Source organism: Marmota flaviventris, chromosome 7, assembly GCF_047511675.1.
Source record: "Marmota flaviventris isolate mMarFla1 chromosome 7, mMarFla1.hap1, whole genome shotgun sequence".
Classification (NCBI taxonomy): domain Eukaryota; kingdom Metazoa; phylum Chordata; class Mammalia; order Rodentia; family Sciuridae; genus Marmota; species Marmota flaviventris.
In genome coordinates this window covers 804,202-827,112 of record NC_092504.1, presented here as the reverse complement: position 1 = coordinate 827,112, position 22,911 = coordinate 804,202, and the positions used below count along the sequence as shown (strand labels likewise).

Here is a 22,911-nt window from a genome sequence, read left to right as displayed (position 1 = left end):
GCGGTGCCCCGCCCACTCCCGGAGTTTCCCGCCCGGAAGTTCCGGTCCCTGCGGCCCTCCGACGCGGCCAGCCAGAAGGTTGGTGCGATGGGGGCAGAGGCACCCTGGCCTCGGCGGGCTCTGGGAGCCGAACCGTGAATGAGTCGCAGGCGGGGCACCGAAGTGCAGGTGCGAGCCGCGGTAGGGCTCCCCGAGGCGACGCTCCGTGAGTTCCTCGGGGCGGGCGCGGGGCCGCGGCGCTTGGGTGGGCTGTCGTGACAGCCTTGTCGGAGTCCAAGCGGCCGGAGGCCCTGTATGCCTTCTGTATAAGAAGCTGGCCCAGCGAGCGGGCCTGGTGGGGCTGTGCAGACCGCTGGGCCACGGAGCGACCTTCAGTTTACCGGTCTGTGAGATGAGGCTGGCAGCGACCCTGATGAACTACCCCCCAGTTCCCAGAGGGTGGTGAAGTGTACGTGGACAATCCTGCGATGTGGCAGTTGTATCCCCCGCCCCCGCCACCGTGTAGCCCGCCTAGGGCTCTTGGTTTGAGTCTACAGAAGATCATACGCAGGAGATTGGGGTGGCCCTATGTTTTTAAGAATTAAGTAGGTGTGGTAAAGCTTGAAGGAGGGCGCCCTGTGGATCGGAATCCCTCCTGAAAGAGTACCCCTCAGGTCTGAATTCTCTCACTAGCACTTAAGATAAGAGGAGTCCCAGGAAGGGGAGGATACTAGCCTTGCATGACCTAAGCAGTTGGTCCTCCTGCCCAGAGTGCGCAAGGTTTGGGTAGTGCTACCTCATCTGAAGCTCTCACCCACAAGGTGCTGTTGGGAAGGTATGGACCAACTTTCAGGAGAGAGAGATGAACTGGGCTGAAGGATAAGTCATAGCTTAGCAAATGTTACTTATTGGAGGGGGCATAGGATTGTGATCTGGAGTAGAGGGATACCCTCTTGCACCAGAGAGGATCTGGCTACAGTGCTCTCTAACCACATTCTAGTTCCTCCAATCCGTGCCCCCATTGTTTCCAGAATCTGAGCTCTTTCAAAGCCAGTCTGTCATCAAATTTGGCTTGTAGAGATGTGCAGGTGCTCCCTCTGTCCTGATGGTTCTCGCTGGTAGCTCAGGAAGGGCTTGCCAGGGTCCTTCTGTCTTATATGAAAGATGAAGTAATTGGTTCTAAGATGATGTGCCTCACACAGGATCACATGAGAATCACGTAAATGTTAGGCATCCTGACTTTTTAGCTAATATTATTAATTTTGCTACAAGTTTAATCAAAACAACTAGTATTATTTTCACTGTTGGAGATTGGTTTTTTGTTTGTTTGGAAACTATCCATGTAGCATAAACTGTACTTTAAAACACATTGCCTTAAACACGTCTCTTTTTTTATCCCTAGTACTTCTTGTGGATTGTCACCTTAAAATGTTGATAACACAAGTGTTTCTTGCCTAATGTAATTTGTCTATTTTTAAAAATCATAAATTTGGTAATAAAATGAGCCTGTAACTTAAAATGGGAAAATTATGCTGGATCACACTTCTCCAAACTAATTTCATAAATGTAAATAAAATATGGCACAGTGTGTTCTTTTAAGTATAGATTAGGCATCCTTAATCCAAAAATATGAAATTTGAAACTATTTTGGACTAGGTATATAACCATTAAAATCTATGCAGAGAGCTGGGGTTGTGGCTCAGCAGTAGAGCGCTCAGCTAGCACTTGTGAGGCCCTGGGTTCGATCCTCAGCACCACATATAAATAAAACAAAGGTATTTTGTCCACCTATAACTTAAAAAAAATCTTTGCAGATATTCCAAAATCCAGAAAACTCTGAAATTTGAAATAATTCTGGTCTCAAGCATTTGGAATAAGGGACACTTAACATGTAACAAACTATTTTTTTGAAGTAAACATACCTTTTATGATGTAGCAAAACTTAAAACAGTCTATTGATCTGCAAATATTTTGTTTTTAATGATTTAGGTGGCCTCCACTTATACCAGTATTCTTACTGAAGTCCATGCAGTTGACATTGCTTGTGATTTTCAGTACTTGTACATGTGGCCATGCAGCTAACTTGATTGTATTTTAAGACTGTCCCTTAAAATACACTGAGTTCTTGTCCAGCTTGGTGGCACATGCCTGTAATCCTAGTGGCTCAGGAGGCTGAGTCAGAAAGCATGAGTTCAAAGCCAGCCTCAGCAAAAACGAGTTGCTAAGCAACTCAGTGAGACCCTGTCTGTAAATAAAATACAAAATAGGGCTGGGGATGTGGCTCAGTGGTCGAGTGCCCCTGAATTCAGTCCAAAGTACCACCCCCCCCCCAAAAAAAAAAACCCCAAACAAAAACATTGAGTTCTTGGGCTGGGTGGTTGTGGCTCAGTGGCAGAGTGCTTGCCTAGCATGTGTGGGGCACTAGGTTTGATCCTCAGCACCACATAAAAATAGGTAAATTGTGTTCATCCACAGCTAAAAATATTTTTTAAAAATTGCATTCTGGATGATTAGTATATAAGCACTTGCTAACCCTAACCAACTGATACATACTGAGAAAAATATGCACTCATTTATTTGAGGTTCTGTGGCTCCACATTTTGGAAGGAATTCAGCTGGAAATTTTTTGCTAGGGTTGTCTGGATCACACATGAGGCTTTGGACATCGGGTGTCTCAACTGAGGCTGCTTGCCTTAACACTTGCATGGTTAGTAATTTGCGCTAGCTCTTGGCTAGAGCAATGTAGCCCCAGGCTTCTTCACAGCATGTCTTTGTCTGAAGAGACCAGCACCAGTGGGCAAGTGCTTTTCAAACGTGTGTGTTTGACATTTCCTGTTGTCTCATTGGCCAAGGCAGTAACATAAATAGCAGAGTCCAGGTTTGTGGTACTGTATGAGTGCTTGCATACAGAGAGATGGCTTGTTGGGAACCACTACTGGAACAGTGTACTATAAGAAGTATATATTATGTATATTTTTCCTATATAACTATGGGTCCAAAATGATGGGTTGCAGCAAGCATACTTTTTTTTTTGGTACCAGGGATTGAACTCAGGGGCACTCAACCATTGAGCCACATCCCCAACTGAGACAGGGTCTCAGTTCCTTAGTGCCTTACTTTTAAAAAATATTTATTTTTTAATTTTAGGTGGATACAATATCTTTATTTTATTTTTATGTGGTGCTGAGGATCAAACCCAGTGCCTCACACATGCTAGGTGAGCACTCTACCACTTGAGCTACAACCTCAGCCCCAGTGCCTCGCTTTTTGCTGAGGCTGGTTTTGAATTTGCGATCCCCCTGCCTCAGCCTCCCAGGCTGCTGGGATCACAGGCATGTGCCATCATGCGCGGCACATGCATACTTTTCATGAAACTTAAGTATGCAAAAGCAAGGGGTGTGGTGGAAATGCTCACATGGGGTCCTCTGGGGTATCCTGCCTCAATAGTAAAATAGTTCACTTGTGAAGTATATATCTGTAACAGTTTTTGTTAAGTTTTTATTTCTTTGGGAAATGTTAATTTGTTGCTAAATCTGTAGGTAATAGTTGTTTTAAGTAACTCAAAATGAATTGTATTTCTAATCTTTACCAATTAGTGGGATTGTAGGTATGTCTTCAGTGGGAACTTTGGTGTCCATACTGAAACATAGAGGGTTCTCTTCCATATAGAGGCTTTTTAAAATTTCTGTTTCAGCTTCTCTCTAGTGTGTTGAGCAGGAGAATCTGAGCCATACCAATTCTCCATGACTCCACTCCATTCACCACCTTTCCTAGCTATGCTTCCAGAGCCCTCTGTGCATTTCCAAGAGCAAACAAAAATGGATACATCTCTGGTGAGTTGTTTCTCCATTCTGTTTTACATTTTATTTAATGACCTTTATGGGGTCTGAGAATTAAGTGGAAAAGTAAGATTCAGCCTCTAGGAAATGCATACAAATAAGATAAAATTGGCATGTAGTTTTAGCAGATTATAAGACTTTAGAATCATCTAAGTTGAGTGCATATATGTCTCTGGTCTTTCTGATGTTGTGGCAAAAAAAGGGAGGCATAATTTTTACATAATTCAACAAACCCACAAGGGTGGCATGCTAACTTCTGGGATATGAAGACTTGCTGAACCCAAGGTGGAAATGCTGTCTTCATTGGTTACATTTAGCTACCTTAATGAGGTTTTACTGGAGTTGCTAAAATAGTTGATCCCAGATAGCTTTTCGGTGGCCTGGAGGATTGAATTGACCATATGTAATGAAAAAACTGTCTACACATCTCTCTCAGCTTGTGTGGCTGTAAAGTATGCAGCTAACTGCAAAGTTGGATTTTCTGGTGTATATTCCCACTCATTTGTACTTTAGTCCAGTCAATGAAGTCTCAGTTCATTTTGTCAAACGCTTACCGGTAACCTAAATTATAGTCAGACCCATTGACTATTGAATCTTTTGCCATATTTAAGACCTCTGTCCATGATCTTTTAGAAATCCCATCTTTTATTTTCTTCTGTGGCCTGTTGTGATTTTTTTCTTCCATGAATTTTTTTTTTTGCCTTTTTTTTTTTTTTTCTTCAAGTGTTCCATCTGAGGCCCCATTCCTCTTACTCTTGAGTTTTTTGATTGATGTGGCCCTCCAATTTGACATTCCTATTTCCAGCTTGGATCTTTTCCCACTGTTAGACTATAGATTCATCTTCCTGTTGAGTGCTTCTTTGCTGCTATTCCAAAGGCACCTCAGGCTTCATGAATCCAATCCTCTCATCCATATCCTCTCATCCCTACGCTAGCAATTGACACCTTCCAGCCAGTGACCCAAGCAACAAAATAGAATTTCTCCAGGACTGCTTTCTCCTTCCCTCTCAGTTCTGGTTTTGATGTCAAGTTGTGCTGCTCTGGTTTTTTCTTTTCATGTTAGGCTAATATATGTGTATAGGGCCAATATAGGGGGAGGAGCTTTTGTTGCTCACAAACAAATGTAGTAATCTTGTTGCAGTGGAAATGTTACTCTTTGCAAAATCTGAAGGACATGAGTGCTCAAATGGCAGGTTTGATCTCTCAGGAACTATGCTTATTTATTATCCAGTGTTCAGGGGTTAGTGGGGCACATTTGAACAAGGGTTGGTTAAAAGATATATAGAGAATGAGACGCACAGATTTGAATCATTTGTACCTAATGGGTATGGAGGGTTATTTCATTGTGATTTTGATTTGTATTTTTCTGATGACTGCAGTATCAACCATTTGTATGTATTGTGAGGTGTCCCCCAAAATCTCACTTGTGAGCCAAAGCAAGAAGGTTTAGAGAAGAAATTATTGGGTTGTGAGAGTCTTAACCCAATCAGTGAATTAATCTCCTGTTAGGGATTAACTGAGTGATAACTGAAGCTGGTAGATGTGGCTGGTGGAGGTGGACATTGGGGACATGGCTTTAGGGTATATATTTTTTATCTGGCAAGTGGAATCTCTTTCTCTGCTTACTTATCATCATGTGAACTGCTTCCCTCTGCCACATTCCTTTGCCACTTTGTTCAGCCTCACCTTGAGCCCGGAGGAATGGAATCTTCTGAATTCAGACCTCTGAAACTGTGCCCTAAATTAACTCTTCTTCCTCTAAAGTTGTTCTGGTTGGATCTTTTAGTTACAATAGTGAAAAAGCTGACTAAACCACAAGGTTTTGGGTTTTTTTGAGTTGTAGGATTTTGTTTTACATGTTCTGGATGTTATTGTCTTATATATGATTCCCGTTCCATTAATTATCTTTTCATTCTGTTGAATAGTGTCCTTTGATGCACAAAAGATTTCAATTTTGTATAATTCAACTTACTGGTTTTTGTTACTTGTGTTTTTGGTATAATATCCAAGAAAGAATTGTTAAACCCAGTGTCATGAGGTTACTTCCCTATGTTTTTTCTTAACATTTAAAATTCACAGTTATAGTTTGTTAGTATAACATAATGTGTGAGATGATTGTCATCCTTTTATTCAGAGACTGATATTCAGTCTGAACTTTAACAACTCTACCTCTCAAGTTGAGGACAGTCTTTCATCTCTAACTTTTACTATTGTTTGAGCTGTGCCACATTCTGACTAAGCTGGCTGTGCAGGCACAGATTCTATCTGCAGGGGCGTTGTTCCCACCCCAAGGAGGGGAAAGAGTTTGTGGCTGCCTTTGACCTGCCATGAGTGCCAGTCTTACAATAAGTATATTTTGTTCCAGGTGCACTTTAATTTCCCTGTGCTTTCTTCTTTTACGTCACTTAGTATTTAGGTAAAGTTCTGTTTTTGTCATTGTTGTTGATTTCTAATTTAGTTCCATGTGGACATGGAGCATGCTCATGATTTCCACCTTGAGTCCTCTTCTCTCTGGGTGTCAGGTTAGAGTGGTGCCATTCATGTCTTTTGTCTGGTTGTCCCATCAGTTACTACAAGATGAGTATTGATTCCCAGCCATAATGGTGGAGGGTTTGATTTCCCTCTTTAGTTTTGAGGCTTTTTTTTCATGTCCCATAAGACTTTGTTTTTAGGTGCACACACATTCATAACTGTTATTACCATGAGCGGTCTCTTGTCTGTGCTCTATGTTTTATATTGAAGTTTATTTCCTCTGGTAGCTCTACTTGAGCTTTTTTGTTATTATTTTTGCATAGTGTATCTTTCATCCTTTTGCTTTCAGTCAGTATCTATATTTTTTTAAAGAGAGAGAGAGAGAGAATTTTAATATTTATTTTTTTAGTTTTTGGCGGACACAACATCTTTGTTTGTTTGTGGTGCTGAGGATTGAACCCAGGCCGCACGCATGCCAGGCGAGCGCGCTACCGCTTGAGCCACATCCCCAGCCCCCAGTCAGTGTCTATATTTACTTAGTTGGTTTTGTGTCTTTATATTTAAATTGTCTTTATGGAGAGCATATTGTTGAGTCTATTTTTTTTTGTCAAGTCCAAGATTCTCTGCCTTAAATACTCTATTTACATTAAATCATTAGTATGATGACTTAGCACTACCATTTTACTACCTGTTTTCTGTTTGTCTCATCTAATATTTGTTTCTGTTTCCTCTTTCCTGTCTTTTTAAATTTTTAGTGTAGTCTTCCCTTGGCATCTGTAGGGCACAGATTCCAGGAAACCCCAGAGATACCAAAATCTGTAGATGCTCAAGTTTCTTATGTAAAATGCTGTAGTATTTGCGTATAATCCATGCACATCTTCCCATACACTTTAATTATTTCTAAATTACTTATAATACCTAATGCAATTTAAATGCTGTGTAAATAGTTGTAATAGTTATACTGCTTTGTTCAGGGAATAATGACAATCTAAAAAAACTCCACTTGTTCAGTACAGAGTTAATTTTTTTCAAATGTTTTTTTATCTGAAATTGGTTGAATACACAGATGCAGAACCCACGGGGAGAGCCTTCTGTATACATTGGAAAGGTTGTTAAGATTATGTGGGGGCACTAACCTTGTCAGTCTATTTAGTCACAAGAAAGAAATGAGGGTGTCTCCATGCAGAAGAAGGCCATCCTCAGGCAGAGCCGAAGCTTCAGAAGCCCCCAGCCTGCAGCCCCACCTCCACAGGCGAGGAAAGCTGCTGTTACCTGGGCTGGTTCTTTGCTATGGCAGCCATAGGGAACTATCGTGCTGTATTTGTTCACCATCCTTTGAGGATCTTCAGTTTGTCATACTTATAGTGCTGCCATATAGCTTCCCGTAAAATGCAAGTACTTTTCAGTGGAATGGTTCCCTGTATAACCTCTGTCTTTTCTGCTTTTTTGTCTTTGTACACGGGTAGTTACCTGCTGAATCTGTATACATTAGGAGTTACCTAGGTGTTGTAGTAATTGTGCTTAAACAATCATATATCTTTTAAAGAGATTAAAAGAGACGAAAAGTGCTATCTGTGATCTCAGTGGCTGGGGAGGCTGAGGCAGGAGGATTGCAAGTTCAAAGTCAGCTGTAGCAACTAAGTGAGGCCCTGACCAACATAGTGAGGCCTGATTTAAAAATAAAAAAATACAAAGGGCTGGGGATGTGGCTCAGTGGTTAAACACCTGAGTTCAATCCCTGGTACCAAAAAAAGAATAAAAAATGAAGAGGAAAATTTATCTATAATCCATCTGTTGTGTGCGGCGTGTCCCATTTCTTTGATCCTGATCCTCCTCTGTTTGTCTTCGTCAGTTCTTGGGGCAATCTGTTGCAGCTGCAGAACTTCTTTGGTATCTTGCAGTATGGGCCTACTAGCGGTGAATCGTCTTAGTTGTGTTTATCTGAAAATGTCTTTAATTTACATGGTCTTTAGGATAGTTCCTCTGGTGTGGGATTGTGTCTTTTCTGTCAACTCTGTGAAGATGTCTTTCCATGGTGAAAGTTGGCGTTCCTCACATGTGGCTGTCTCAGGCATGGTGGCTGTCCTTTCTTTGGCTGCTTTCATGCTCCTCTCTTTTCTTTGGATCTCATCAGTTCCACTGTTATGTTCCCAGGTAGTTTCTGTCCTGATGAAGGGAGGTTGAGTGTCTTGAGCCTATAAACTGCTGTCACAACATCTGGGAAGGTTTCTAAACTTGTGTTTTGTGTTCTGTACTTGTTTTCTTTTGAAATGCCAGTAATGTACATGTTGAATTATTTCTGAATTTCCCCACTGTTTTCTGAGACTCTGTTTTTCTTCTTTTTTTCCATAAAGGTTAGAAAATATATATTGACCATCTTCAGGTTCTGTTGCTTTCTTTTGTCTTCTCATCTGCTGCTAAATCAATTGGCAAACTTCCATTCTGGTTTTGTAATGTTTTTACTGGTAAAGACTTTGCATTTTCTTCTGGTTTCTTTTTCCACTGCTGGTCCTCCTCTGCTTCTTCCTGACATGAAGGTGGTCTTTGGTGGCTGAGCAGTCTGTTCTCCTGTCATAGCTGGGTGGACTGTGTTTGGTCTGGGGATTTTCCACCCTACACATAAGTCACCCACTTCTTCCAATTTCTTCACATGAACAGTGATTCTGAGTTTTATCCTGGGTGTTATAAACCTTAGAGTTTGTGGATACTATTGAATTCTTTGGAGAAGTGATTTTTGTTCTATAAGGCAGCTCACTGACTGGATTCAAAATCCAAACAACGCATTCCTTATGAGGATTAGTAGCTGATTCTCCATCTCTTTCAGCTTCCAGGGGCTGGGTTTTTTAAAATTGATTATTTTTAGTTATAAACATTAGGATACATTTTTTTCCCTTATTTTATTTTTATGTGGTGCTGAGGTTCGAACCCAGTTCCTCACACATGCTAGGTGAGAGCTCTACCCCTGAAGCATGGAATATAATTTGTTCTAATTCAGACTTCCCCCTGCTCCCCTCCTTCTCTTCTCCTGATCCTTCTTCACCTTAGTCATAGTTTTTAAACTAGTGTCTTGTTGATCCCTCTGTGGTTTCCCAAGTAGGTAAGTTGGCCAGTACTCTGGTGGATCTTGTGTGCTGATTTGGTGGCTTGTATTCTTTAGCTCACTCACTCCTAGGACTTGCCCCTCCCCAGTTTTGTGGTTGTTGTCTCAGCCTGAACTTTGCTGTCCAAGGTCCCAAGCCAGCAGAGCTGCAGCTTTTTTTTTAATCAGTGTTGTCCACGTGATGATCACAGTAATCTTTTTTGAAATGGGGCCTCTGCCTGGGCTGGTCTTGAACTCCTGGGCTCAGCCATCCTCCTGCCACAGACTCCTGAGTCATAGTCTTTTCCATGAGCTCTGAATATGATGAAATAAAATTCTTAATATTGAACTTTTTCCTTGTTGCTGGAGTAAGCCTTACACATTCTCTCTCTGTCAGTGAACATGAGTGTCCCCTTAAGTTCTGCACTCATGCCTTTTCTGCTTTGAATCTGAGCTTCTCTTGAGCATGCCATTTACTCCCTGGGCTTCAGTTGCCTCTGAGTCCTTACTATTTCATGGACATTTGCCTTCAGTTTCGAGTTCCCTGTGCTTGGGTCACGTGTCCACTGCCAGCAGGACATCCCCATGATGATGCAGAAGCTTCAGCACCATGTGTCCATCACATTCTGTGCATCAGATTCTTGGGCCTTTACCCATTTTCAGTTTATAGCATCAGGATCTATGGAGCTGCCCATGAAGACAGCCTAGTGGCAAACACCCTCTTAACCCCTACACAGCAGTTAGTATCAAGTTTTGTTTCTGCCATTTCTTTTGTTTTCTTCTCTTTTCCAGGATTGTTTCCCTATTCTTTATTCTTATCTCTCTGGGTCCTGCTGAGGGTGGTCCTGTCCCCTGGTTCTTCCCGACTCTCCTCTTGAGGCCCTTCCCTAATTCTTCTTTCAGGAGTCAGTGCTAATCTGGGCATGTCACTTATTTTTGCTGGCCTCTCATTGTTTACGCCCTCTGGTATAAGAGGTGAGCGATGTTCACTTTCAAGTGCATCAATTCTTGTGGATTTAGGAAGGGAATATGAAGATGCCTGTGAGCATGCTAACAACAGTGAGCACAGGCTTTTTATTGCTGGAGTCAAGTGTTAAATGTAGAACACCCACAACCAACTCCTTGTACACTTCAGAGCCGAAGGTCACTCACCTGGACATTGCCCTTTTGCAGTTCTGTTCATGTGATATGTGTTCTGCCTTGTTTCAGGACTGGACCATTGCTTCCCTGTGTTTGTAACACATTCATGGGGAAGATTGGGGCTCTGCCTCTTCAGTGAAGGGCAGTCTGATAACACGGAAAAACATGGTTTTCCTATTTCCATGTTACCCTGATTTCCATTATACTTGCTTTTAAATTAGCTCAACACCCTAGTTCAGTAGGCACTTACATTTAATGTCCTCATACGATCATAATCTCGTGGGGGAAGGGGTTTCCATCCCTTTGTCCCTGGAAACAAGGCAATCCCACATCTGCAAGGGAAGCTGCATGGGGGCAGTTTTAGTATGGGCAGGATGTTTCTGCTATGACTTCCCCCCCACGGAGTGGCCTACAGAGCATGCTCACACACACAGAATGAACTCCCAGGCTTTTTGTTCTCATGACCTGGTACTGATGACTTGAATTAGAAGCATGTTCCATTGCAGGGCTTGGTGTCATTTGAGGATGTGGCTGTGAACTTCAGCTGGGATGAGTGGCAGGACCTGGATGAAGCTCAGAGGACCTTGTACAAGGATGTGATGCTGGAGACCTACAGCAGCCTGGTGTCCTTGGGTGAGTGAATGTCTCAGTAATGCCAGGAGCAAGTTTGTTCTGAGGAAGTGTGAGCACCACAGGGTTTACTGCTGTCAGGGTATGGGGTTCCACTAACAAAGGTTCATATTGACCCCTTCATTACCCTCCTCCGGAAGCCATACTGTTGTTGTTCCTCAGAGGGCCCTGGGTAGCAGTGTGGCCAAAGTCCTGCACTATTTCCCCCTACAGGGCACTGCATCCCCAAACCTGATGCGATCATCAAGCTGGAACAAGGAGCAGAGCCGTGGGTGGCAGAAGAGCCCCCAGACCAGAGCCATCCAGGTCAGTCAGCATATCCTGGGCAGGGGGTGGGAGGGGCAGAGCCCAGCCCATGTGTGCCGAGTGCGCTGGATGAGGCATTTCCCCTGGTCCTACCCCTGAGTCGGACACCTGCATCCTACAGTCTTCACAGGTGGCTCTCCTGTGTCCATCCACCATCCCACGGCTCCTGGGCTTTTTTCTCAGCAAGCTTCTCTAAAGTCTCAGTTGCCCCTTCCCCCTCACACTTCAGGACTGTCCCCCGCAGATATTTATCATGACATTCACTGGTTCTTTCAGTGCTTGCCAGGCAGGTAACTCACAGATGCTAGTGTTTGGTGGCTGTGGGAATAACAGCAGTGATTAAACACATATATCTCCTTTTAAAGAACTTAATTTTTTTTTTTTTTGAGAAAGAAAAACCAAATATATGTAGTTGCGAGATAAGAACCACCAAAAATGTTTTTCTGGGATAAGGCAGAGTGAGTGGGGTGTATTTTGGGAAGGGTCCCAAGAGGAAGCTGTTTTAGAGAGATTATAGTTTACTTTGGGACTGCTTAATTTTGAGGAGGTGATTTTCCAAATACAACATATAATATAGAGTGTGTATCAGTGATGGAAATATGACTTTGGAAACTAATAGTTTAAAGCTGTAATTTAAAGTCAAGAGCTATTATTTATAAAGCTCACCTAAGGAGTAAAGAAAAATGAGAAAAGAAATCCAGGAGATAGCTTTGTGTACAGGACATGAGATTCTATGATGCTGAGGAGGACCCACTGTAGGCCAGAGTCCTGCACCATTTCCCCCTACAGGGCACTGCATCCCCAAACCTGAGGCGATCATCAAGCTGGAGCAAGGAGCAGAGCCGTGGGTGGCAGAAGAGCCCCCAGACCAGAGCCATCCAGGTCAGTCAGCATATCCTGGGCAGGGGGCAGGAGGGGCAGAGTCCAATCCACATGAGGTGGGTATGCTGTTGAGCTCCTCTCACAGTCTTTCCCCAGTTGGGAGGAGAACTAGAGATCTGTGTTTCAAGGCCAGGTGAACCAAGGGTGTGAGTGCATAGGTTTCTGTTTGGGAGTGGAGTTATTGAAGTGAACATTTTCCCTTTCTCTTTGTGGGACACATGAAAACAAGAAGGAGAGTGAGATGCGTGCAAGAGTTGTTTTCTGTGAAACCAGGAGACTGTTGAAATATCAGTACATTCTTCAAGCAGGGTGCATGCTCCAGAAACAGGAGAGTGCCAGGGCTGTGGTCTCAGCTGGAAGACTTCTCAGTGATGGCAGGCACAGCCTGGGTTGCAGAAACAAAACCTTTAGATCAGCAGGGAGGGAGTGCCCAAGGCGGCAATGGGTGTGGACCCTGCCTGTTACAGTTCTGAAAAGCAGAGGAAGTCAGGTTGAACTAGGGATGTGATGGACGTTGTCTTCATCTAGGGTGGGGAAGAGATTTGAAAACCCCACAGTTGCCTTGTAGCTGTTTACCCAGGAAGACTAAACAAATGTAGATATAGAAGCTTACCCCCAGGAGCATTGCTGCTTAGGTTACAGACAAATGGCCCTATTTGTTCTGTGGTAGCAGATCCTGGGAAATACCATCTTCAGAGCTAATGAATCAGAAAAGAAGTGGCACAAAGTGGTCAGTTACTAAGAAAAAATAGACAAAAGGAAGGAAAACAAATGGCAGATGAGAAGCACTCAGCTTAACATACAGACAAGTGGTGGTTAGATATTTTGACTAAATATTTCCTTGGATATTAAAAGAGAAAGAAAACTCAAACAAGCAGAGAAAAAGAGTGATTTAACGTAGTAAAAGCTACCAATGCTGAGGTAGCTCTCAACTTATTAGGGAGAAAAGGCATATGCTTATCATACATCAGTACCTATTTGTGATATTTTAAGTCACTAGGCCACTGGGATAGAAAGAAACTTCTTAACCTTTATGTAAGTATTCCATAAGAAGTGCCTAGGTATGTGCTTCATTGGCATGTTTTCTTGTTGTTGATCATTTCAGATATCCAGAAAATGGAGGATCTGAGTGAGACCAGCCAGGAGAGTCGAGAAAGACATCTGTGGCAAGTTGTGATCACCAGCTGCAGTGCAGCCGAAGAGAGAGTTGAATTACAAAGAGCATTTAATTTAAGCTCAAGCCAGATTTCAGAGCTGATTGTAAGTAATGGAAACTACTTAGGAATGAGGATGGATGAGCTTGTTGTATATCAGAACATGCTTCTTCCTGGTGAGCCTGATGCCATGCATGTAGGAGAGGGGCCTGGTGCCTGTGACCTGACTGGAAAGCCCCTCCGGCACCCTGAGCATCTTGGTCCACAACACCAGGTTCAAGCGATGCAGCAGGACCTTGAGCGGGGTGGAGAAGGTGGGGCCTGTGGCACAGGGACGATATTCTTCATCCAGGAGAGGGTTCACCTGGGAGAACCCTCCTGCAAATACAGTGCCTATGCGGAGGGCTGTGGTCAGTTTGCTGTTGGTGTCCAGGGGGTAACCCATGTGGGAAGGAGAGCTTATGAGTGTGGGGTCTGCCGAAAGACCCTCTCCATCAAGCCCACACTCACTCACCACCAGAGAACGAAACCCTGGGTGTGCAGTGAATGTGAGAGGCCCTTCCTGACACAGCAAAGAACACATACACAGGAGCCCTGTAAGTGTGACTTGGGTGCTCAGTCTCTCTGCCAGAAGCCAGACCTCACTTTACAGCCGAGAGCTCACGCAGGGGAGAAGCCTCATGAGTGTCACGAGTGCGGGAAATCTTTCTACCGCAGGTCAGACCTCACCGTGCACCAGAGGACCCACACAGGGGAGAAGCCCTATGAGTGTGATGAGTGTAGGAAGTCTTTCAACCAGAAGTCGAATCTGAGCAGGCACCAGAGGACCCACACAGGAGAGAAGCCTTATGAATGCAGCAAATGCGGGAAGTCTTTCAACCAGAAGTCAGACCTTATTCTACACCAGAGGACCCACACAGGAGAGAAGCCCTATGAATGTAAGGAATGCGGGAAGTCTTTCTACAAGAAGTCAGACCTCACTGTGCACCAGAGGACGCACACAGGAGAGAAACCCTATGAATGTGATGAGTGTGGGAAAACTTTCTATCAGAAGTCAAAACTCACTGTTCATCAGAGAACACACACAGGAGAGAAGCCCTACGAATGTAAGGAGTGTGGGAAGTCTTTCTACCAGAAGTCAGACCTCACTGTACATCAGAGGACCCACACAGGAGAGAAGCCCTACGGATGTAGCAAATGTGGGAAGTCTTTCTACCAGAAGTCTGTCCTCACTGTGCACCAGAGGACCCACACGGGAGAGAAGCCCTATGGGTGTGATGAGTGTAGGAAGACCTTTTGCCAGAAATCACACCTCAGCAGGCACCAGAGAACTCATACAAGGTAGAAACCTCTGCTTCAAGAATGTGGGAAATCTTTTGATAGGAAGTCAGACCTCAGTAGGCACCTAAGAACTCACAGGAGAGAAAAGCCAGCCTTTGTCAGAGCAGTCATCAAGCTTCAGAGAACTTCCACAAGGAGCGCTGCATGGCAGAGGCAGGTGTATGCTCCCCACTCTCCTTTCAGTGGACATACACTGAGTCTACACTTCTCAGCCTCACTGTTGTATCCTGGACCTGAGTGCTGTCCAGAGGGATGTGTATGCAAGTGTGGATGTCATGCCCACATCTAGCGACTGGTGACTGTGGTGCCTCCCTATTTCCCATAACCTGTGGGACTTAAGTCCAGATGATCCCAGGGTGATACTGGGAGCTGTTGGTGGGATAAGACCACTGTGATTTGAGAAGGAATTGATTGAGGAGAGCAGAGATCTCCAAAACTCTACCCCAGAATCTCCCTTGTTACTTTGTATTAGAGAGAAATAAATACTCTTAAGTCATTGTATGTGTGGTTTGTTTGCATTATAACCCAATAGCCCACTTTTCCTGATTCACTTTTTGAAGATGGAAAATCTTTCTGAGCAAAATTACTAGTCCCTGTTTATCAAAATCTACACAAGAGAAAGAATCCTGTGTGGTCTCCTTTCATCCCCAAGTTGGTACATTGGATGTTCAGAGAAACGGGAGAAATGAATTTGGGGATACTTTCATCAGGAAGGGACAGCTCATTAAACAGTAAATTTTTTTTAATGTTGCGATGTTACCAGCCTTTGTGTGTGTGTGTGTGTGTGTGGGGGGGGGGGTGCTGGGGATTGAACCCAGGGCCTTGTGCATGTAAGGCAAGAGCTCTACCAACTGAGCTATAGTCCCAGCCCTGTTACCAGCTTTTCACAAAGCACAGTATTTTTATATATCAGAATTTTTTTTTAAAGAGAGAGAGAGAATTTTTAATATTTATTATTTTTTAGTTTTCGGTGGACACAACATCTTTGCATGTGGTGCTGATGATCGAACCCGGGCCGCACGCATGCCAGGCGAGCGCGCTAACGCTTGAGCCACATCCCCAGCCCTATATCAGAATTTTTAATGAACAGAAAACAATAGAGAGATATTTTCAAATAAAAATGCTTAAATATATTGTGGAACATAAAAAAGTCATCGTCAACCACACAGTAGTTCTCTCCTGTTGGTTTTGCCTGTTCAGGGGCATTGGCATGCTGGAGACATTTTTGGAGGGAGCCTTTATATTCATCTGGTTTTCTTGCCTAATTTAGCAAGGGTTATTTTAGGAAAGCACCCCTCCACTGAGGCTCTGATGGCTCTTCAGCACACCGACTCTGGGTCCATGTGAGTAAAAACCTGGTGTGGAGGAAGGAGAAGCCCTGAGACATTCGGAGGGTCACAATAGAAGCCAGTGAGGCACCCCAGAGTCACTGCTGAGCCCAGGGAGGGTTCCACCACACCACTACTGTTATTCATGTTTTGATTGTTCATTTTCCTTACAGTGCTAAAGTAATAGAGTTGAAAAATTGAAAAACAGGTGTGTGAAAACTTGCAGCATTATTGAAATATATTTTGTATGCGAAGCCAGAATTTGCTAACGTTTATTCCATGACATTCACGGAAGTGAACTCATTACTTTCTTTGGTTGAGAAAGTCACATCATATTAACAATAGCACAGAAAATAACATCTGTTGTGTAGAAATCACCACCCCACACAGACAAACTCTTGACTATGCCAGGCTTTGATAGTATACAAGGATGAGTTGAAAAAGCTACCTCTCTTCTTTCTTTTTGTAGATCTGGACCATTTTATTTAAAATTAGGATTTGTGAGAGTCATTTAACATAGTTGCGAGCCTCTACAGTCCAGGGGTCTTTTGCAGTGGAACTCGGCATCATTGCAAGATCTTCTGTGCTGATTGGCCCGTTTGATATTTTGAGTCATTTTATTAACGTGTATTTTTACTCAAAAGTCACTCATTTCCTCTATCTAAATTTTCAGGTTGATGTGACAAGTGTTTCTGCATTTGATTTTTATTTTACTTCCCTTTTTAGTTTTCTACAGAATTTCTTAATCTTATGTACTTCTATTTTTCATCAACAATATTATTTACTTATTTATTTATTTTTAATTGCTTTTATTTTTTAAATACATGACAGCAAAATGCATCACAATTCTTATTACATATATAGAACACAATTTTTCATATCTCTGTATATAAAGTATGTTCACACCAATTCATGTCTTCATACATGTACTTTGGATAATGATGTCCATCACATTCCACCATCAAACAATATTTTTTAAATATACTTTGTATCTTGTTTTTGCTGGAAGTGTCTTGCTGGCAATTTCTTATGAAAATCTTAAGTGATTTGTAATTAATTTCTGCTTACTGAAATGTCTTTGGGGTAGCTCAGTCTTTGCCTAGCATTCCCAGCACTGGAAATATGTTTGGCAGGGTAGTGTTTAAAAAGATTATATATTTATCCACACACTCCAAGTTATGTTACAAATTTGGATTAGATTGTTCTAAGCAAAAAAAATCTGAATCAGTTTTCAAAGACACAGAGTGGTGATATTTTTGAGGCTAACTATCAATATTGCATGATGTCTAAAATCATTCTAAGATGACATTTCTTCAGGACTTAAGTCATTGGAATGTGTAAGAGGTAAATCAGTAAGCACAATCTGTAAATCATATCCATTTACTAAAATAAATTTTCACCTGTTAAAGACAGAATTTCTTTTTCTAAAATTTAGAAAGCCTATTAAAAATTTTACATTCATCAGAAAATTGCTTTTATTCCTTGTAAGCAAGAAAATGGGCCTTCTAATAAACACTGTGCTTTATATATTGTAGGATTTTTTTTCTTGACAGTACTGGGGATCAGACTCAGGGAGGCTCTATTGCTGAGCTATATCCTCACCTGCCAGGTTGCCCAGGCTGGCCTCAAACTTTGGTCCCCTTCCTCAGCCTACAAATTAGCTGAGATTACAAGTGTGTTGCACCATGTGTCAGGGATTTTCACTGGAAACTTTACTGACTATTTCCCCTCTATTCAAAAATACTTTAAAAAGTGGCTCAGCAAATGAATTTCTTCTTTTGAGGTTACATATGTATAAGTGTGTGTTATTTTCTTGCTTACAAGGAACGAAAGCAATTTTCTGATGAATGTAAAATTTTTAATAGGCTTTCTAAATTTTAGAAAAAGAAATTCTGTCTTTAACAGGTGAAAATATATCATGTTTGTTGATTGAATTCATTAAAATAAAACATATACTTTTTACTGTATTTGGATTAACAAAAAGCAGAAATTTGACATTAAGATTGTGAACTGAGTGTTGGGTGTGGTGGTGCATGCCTATAATACCAGTGGCTCGAGAGGCTGAGACAGGAGGATCGTGAGTTCAAAGCTAGCCTCAGCAAAAGTGAGGTGCTAAGCAACTTAGTGAGACCCTGTCTCTAAATAAAATACAAAATAGGGCTGGAGAGGTGGCTCAGTGGTCAAATGCCCCTGAGTTCAATCCCAGGTACCACCCCTACAAAAAACAAAACAAAATATTGTGAATTGAACAAAGTGCAGATAGGGTTTAATCATTTTGGAGAGGTTGACACAATGGCTTCCACTCTACGCCTGCTGCAGTTGTCTGTCATGGTCTGTCTGGGAGAATATCATTCTCATGTTCCCAATTTATGTATAATTTCCTAAGGTAGACTATGTCACTTTTCTTTCCAGTAGTCAATAAGTCCTTTTGTTGCTGATGATGTCCTTGAGGGGACACTGTTCCTCATGACAGGCTACTTCTGCAGTCCATGGTAAGGAGAGTGTTAATTTTGGGAGCCTCAGCTATGTCTTAGCTCCAACATGTTTTCTTAAGAGCAGTGATTATTCATTTTCTATTTGATTACACAGATAAAGCACAGATCCCCCTTTTTCTATGGTGCTGGATCTGGAACCCAGGGCCTCATGCATACTAGGCAAGCATGCTATCACTGAGCTACATCCCAGCCCCTATGGGTCCTTTTGTTATCATTACCCCTATAACTAGATGTATACAATAACATTTCTTAGGAGTTCAATGAAATTTGGAGACGTTCAAGAGTTGGGGCATTCAGCAACCCTTTGTGATTTCTAGCAGGTAAAGTATTTTTTTTCCCCATAAAACAACCACATCTGGAGTTACTCAGACTGTGCTGCCCTTGTTCCTCTTGTGCCACCACCTGGGGAGTGGGGGGGCGGTCTGTGCCTTTTCCAAAGCCAAGTGTGCACATTAGTTATCTGGAATTCTGCACTCGTTTACCTGTTACATCATTATTTGTGCATGGTGCACATCTGGATAGTTGCCTTAAGCTGTGGTTGTTTTCCAGTTCTCAATATTCTGTTGCTCAGTTCATTTCTGCTTTAGTGATTGGAATGCTTTCCACTGGGAGATCTTTCCATTAGCTCCTGTTTTCCTTTAACATATTTTCATGGTTTTTTCCCACATTCCTTGCTTTATGACTTGAAATTACCCTGGCTCCCATATTTACTGTCCCAGTCCTAGTGTCAGCCACTTCCTCAAAGAGCTCTGGTTCCTTACATTCGAGAGAGGTATGAAAACCTCATCTGGCCTCTGGATGTTCTCACTGCCTCTCAACCATGCAGGCCCACACATGTATGAGCATCCTAATCTACTCACACACTTGATCATAAGGTTTTCAGGTGGAACTGTCTCTGTGTGAGGCTGAACGTGAGTTTGTGCTGATGTCTCCAGTGCATTATGACAGATAACTCTGCCTTTGCCCGTTGCTTACTTGTAACTTTTCATTCCAACAGTGAGCGATCTGGTACCTGCCATCTGCCTTAATTTATTGTTCCATTTTGAACATTAGATTCATTGTTGTATCTGCAGATTATGGTGTATAATATATTAAATATAAATTTTGTCTTTGCCCCCAGTTCTTGGTACAGAACTCCTTAAAAAATCACCGTATTTTTATGAGTGATAGTCATGCCAGAAACATATTTTGTTCTAAATTTGGTGTTTGACTTTGACTCCTCAGAGTTCCTAATTGCACTGGAATCTCCCGGGTGACAGGAATTCCTTTTATTTTAATAAGGACTCTTGGTTGGCTCTCAGACAGCTTCCAGATAGAGAATGATTGTGAGAAAGACTATACAGCACAATCAGAAGCTTGGAACTTTGAGTCTCTACCACACCATTCTCTGGGGGAAAGAGGATGGAATTTGAGCTAATAATCTCACCTATGTGATGAAGTTAAAAACAAACAAACCCTAAAAGTTGTGGTCAGGGAGCTTCTGAGTTGTAGGATAAATCCGTGTGCATTGCAGATGGTGCCCCCAACTCCACGGGGACAGAGGCTCCTGCACCAAGAACCCTTCTGTTCCTTGCCCTGTGCTTCCCCTGGCTGTTCATGTCTTTTTTGTTACATTCTTTTTAATAAAACAGAATCTTAGTCCTCTCAAGCTGCTATCACAATAGCAGCTTGAGAGGACTAAGATTGGGCAGTTTATAAATAATAGAGATTTATTGCCCATGATGACTCTGGGGACTGGAAAGTCCAAAACAAGGCACTGGTAGGTTTAAGGTTGAGCAAGGGCCTGCTTTCCCTAGATGGTGTCTTCCTCTGGCAGAATGGGGAAGCGGGCTCCCTTGAGACTGCTTTATAAGGATGGTTTCCCCTTCTGCTGCAGTCTGGCTGGGCAAAATAACCGGGGGTGGGGGGTGTGGGGTGTGTGTGTGTGTGACAAGCAACTTGTGAAGGTTGAAACAGTGGGAGCCGCTTTATTGTAGGACAGCAGAGGTATTTATATACCTAACTCATTATACACAGCTTGTTTCAGTTATCATCTAGATACAGCAATTAGTCATTAAGGAATCCTCATCATCTTAATAATTACACACAGCTTAACTTAATTAACATCAACTAGATACAGCAGTCAGTCATTAAGGAATCTCCATCATCTTAATGGCTCGCTGGCGTTACTTCTCAAACCACCCTCCTGGCAAAGTGCCAGGCACCATCTTGACTTGTCTGTGGCCCTCAACACCCTTCCACTCATTTTCAAATGGCTTAGGTTTGCACCTTTTGCCCACCATCTACAGTGTGGTTTGTTTTTTTTTTTTAATCATTCCTCACATTCTGTATCCCATCCTTGGATACTCACACATCCTAGATAATCAGAGTGATTGTGATTTCTATAGGTTTGCTCAGATACAAGTGTCCTTGATGGACATGGTTACATGCTGGCTTTTGACATAAGTACAGACAACATAAGGTGCAGTTGTTGGGCTGTACTCAGGCATGTTTTACTTCAGAAAAACTGTCAGACTGGCTTTAGAAGTGGCCATGCCCTTGTGTTCTGCCAGCAGTAAATGAGTGCTGGTGTTCCTTGTGCTCCTGCAGCCAGTGCTGTTGTTTTTTTCAGAGTTTAGCGGTTCCAATAGTTGTGCCATGTTACTTTGTCAGTGTTTTGACCTGCCATCCCTGATGATCTGTGATGTGGAGCATCCTCATGTGGTCCTCTGTTCTCTCTGTGTTTTCTTTGCCTAGTTAACTGTTCAGATATTTTCCCATTTTTAATTGGGTTGTTAGATGTTGATTTCCAAGATTTTGTCCTGTACTTGGAATACAAGTTCTTTATAAATAGTAATGTGTAGTTTACTTTTCTGTTTTCTAGACAGGTAGGGTCTTTCACAGAGAATAAATTTAAATTTTACAAGATCCACATTTCTTCTTGTATGAATGGACTTTTAGTGTTGTGTGCAAAGCTCATCACCAAACCCAAGGTCACAAATAGATTTTCTTTTTGTTTTTTGTTTAGAATTTTTAGAATTTTATTTCAAATTTCAGCCTATGGAGTATTTTAAGTGAGCATTTGTGCAAAATTTAATTGGTCTCTCCATCTATTTTATTCTTTTTATTTTTATCTTTTGTGGTGCTGGGGATTGAACCCAGGGCCTTGTGTATACAAGGCAAGCACTCTACCAACTGAGCTATATCCCCAGCCCCTATTTCATTCTTTGTTGTCTTCAAATATTTGTTCCATTACCATTTTTGGAGAAAAAAAAGGGGGGGTGGTGGTGCAGGGAGATTGATGGGCTACATTTCAATTTTAATTTCCCAAATTATGGCCTTAAAATCCTAGTGCAGTACTGAATTTCATTAATTCACAGGAACAGAAGAGGAGCCCATGCACACTGAACTGCAGCTCCCTGTGCAGGTCTGGCAACCTCCAGGGGATTCGTGCTGAGTGCAGCCTCCAGGGCACAGGCGCTTAGTCTTCTGGGGTCGTAGAGGCCCCTTGTAGTGCATGGAAAGTTCCTGTCCAGGCCTAGTGCAGAGAGCCAGTAGAGGAAGATAGGGAATGAAATTCTGTGTCCACTAACATGAGTCTGTACAGTGGCCTCCATCCCTAAATTAATACCCACAGAGGCCTTAAATGCTGGTGCTGTGTCTGCACTGTGGCCTCTGACCTCAATGTTATGTCCACACTGTGGCTCTGGTTCTAGTGCCCCAATGACACACTCATTTTCCTACTGGGCAGTGGTTTCACAGCTTTGACTGAGCTGGATTCAGGAGGGTTGGCCTCTAGTGAAGTTTGAGGTCTCATTTTCTAGTCTGTTATTAATGTGTTTGTTTAAAAAGTATTTTACTTCCCAATAATTTCAAACTCACAGGAAATGAGAAGCCTGCAGCTGTGGAGGGAAGTGCTCTTTTCCATTCCACTCATACTGCCCTGCTGTCCTCGCTTTTCCAGATTTGCACCTGCACAGGAAGCACTGATTTGTTTTCCTCAAAGTGTGGACACTCGAGGTGACTACCACGTAACCTCAAAATCAAAAACTGGCTTCTACATGGTAATCCAAACCATGTGCCTATTTTGTCGTCACCACTGCCTCAGTGGGAGAAAAATTAGTCTTCCTTTTTCATCTAGGGTTTCTTTTTTTTTTAAGAGAGAGAGAGAGAGAGAATATTTTAATATTTATTTTTTAGTTTTCAGTGGACATTGCATACATGAAATACATTCTTTGTATGTGGTGCTGAGGATCGAACCTGGGCTGCACGCATGCCAGGTGAGCG

The 22,911-nt window shown here is 42.5% G+C and overlaps 1 protein-coding gene across 1 annotated transcript; it reads left to right on the top strand.

Annotated features, from left to right (window-relative positions):
- The first annotated feature begins 39 nt into the window (after window positions 1–39).
- Window positions 40–15,319, top strand: LOC114097044 (zinc finger protein 717-like). Its single transcript, XM_071614036.1, has 6 exons — window positions 40–168; window positions 3,674–3,812; window positions 11,016–11,142; window positions 11,353–11,445; window positions 12,235–12,327; window positions 13,433–15,319. The coding sequence occupies exons 2-6, from the start codon at window positions 3,723–3,725 to the stop codon at window positions 14,824–14,826; spliced, it is 1,797 nt and encodes a 598-aa protein (XP_071470137.1). The 5' UTR covers window positions 40–168; window positions 3,674–3,722; the 3' UTR covers window positions 14,827–15,319.
- The last annotated feature ends 7,592 nt before the right edge of the window (window positions 15,320–22,911 follow it).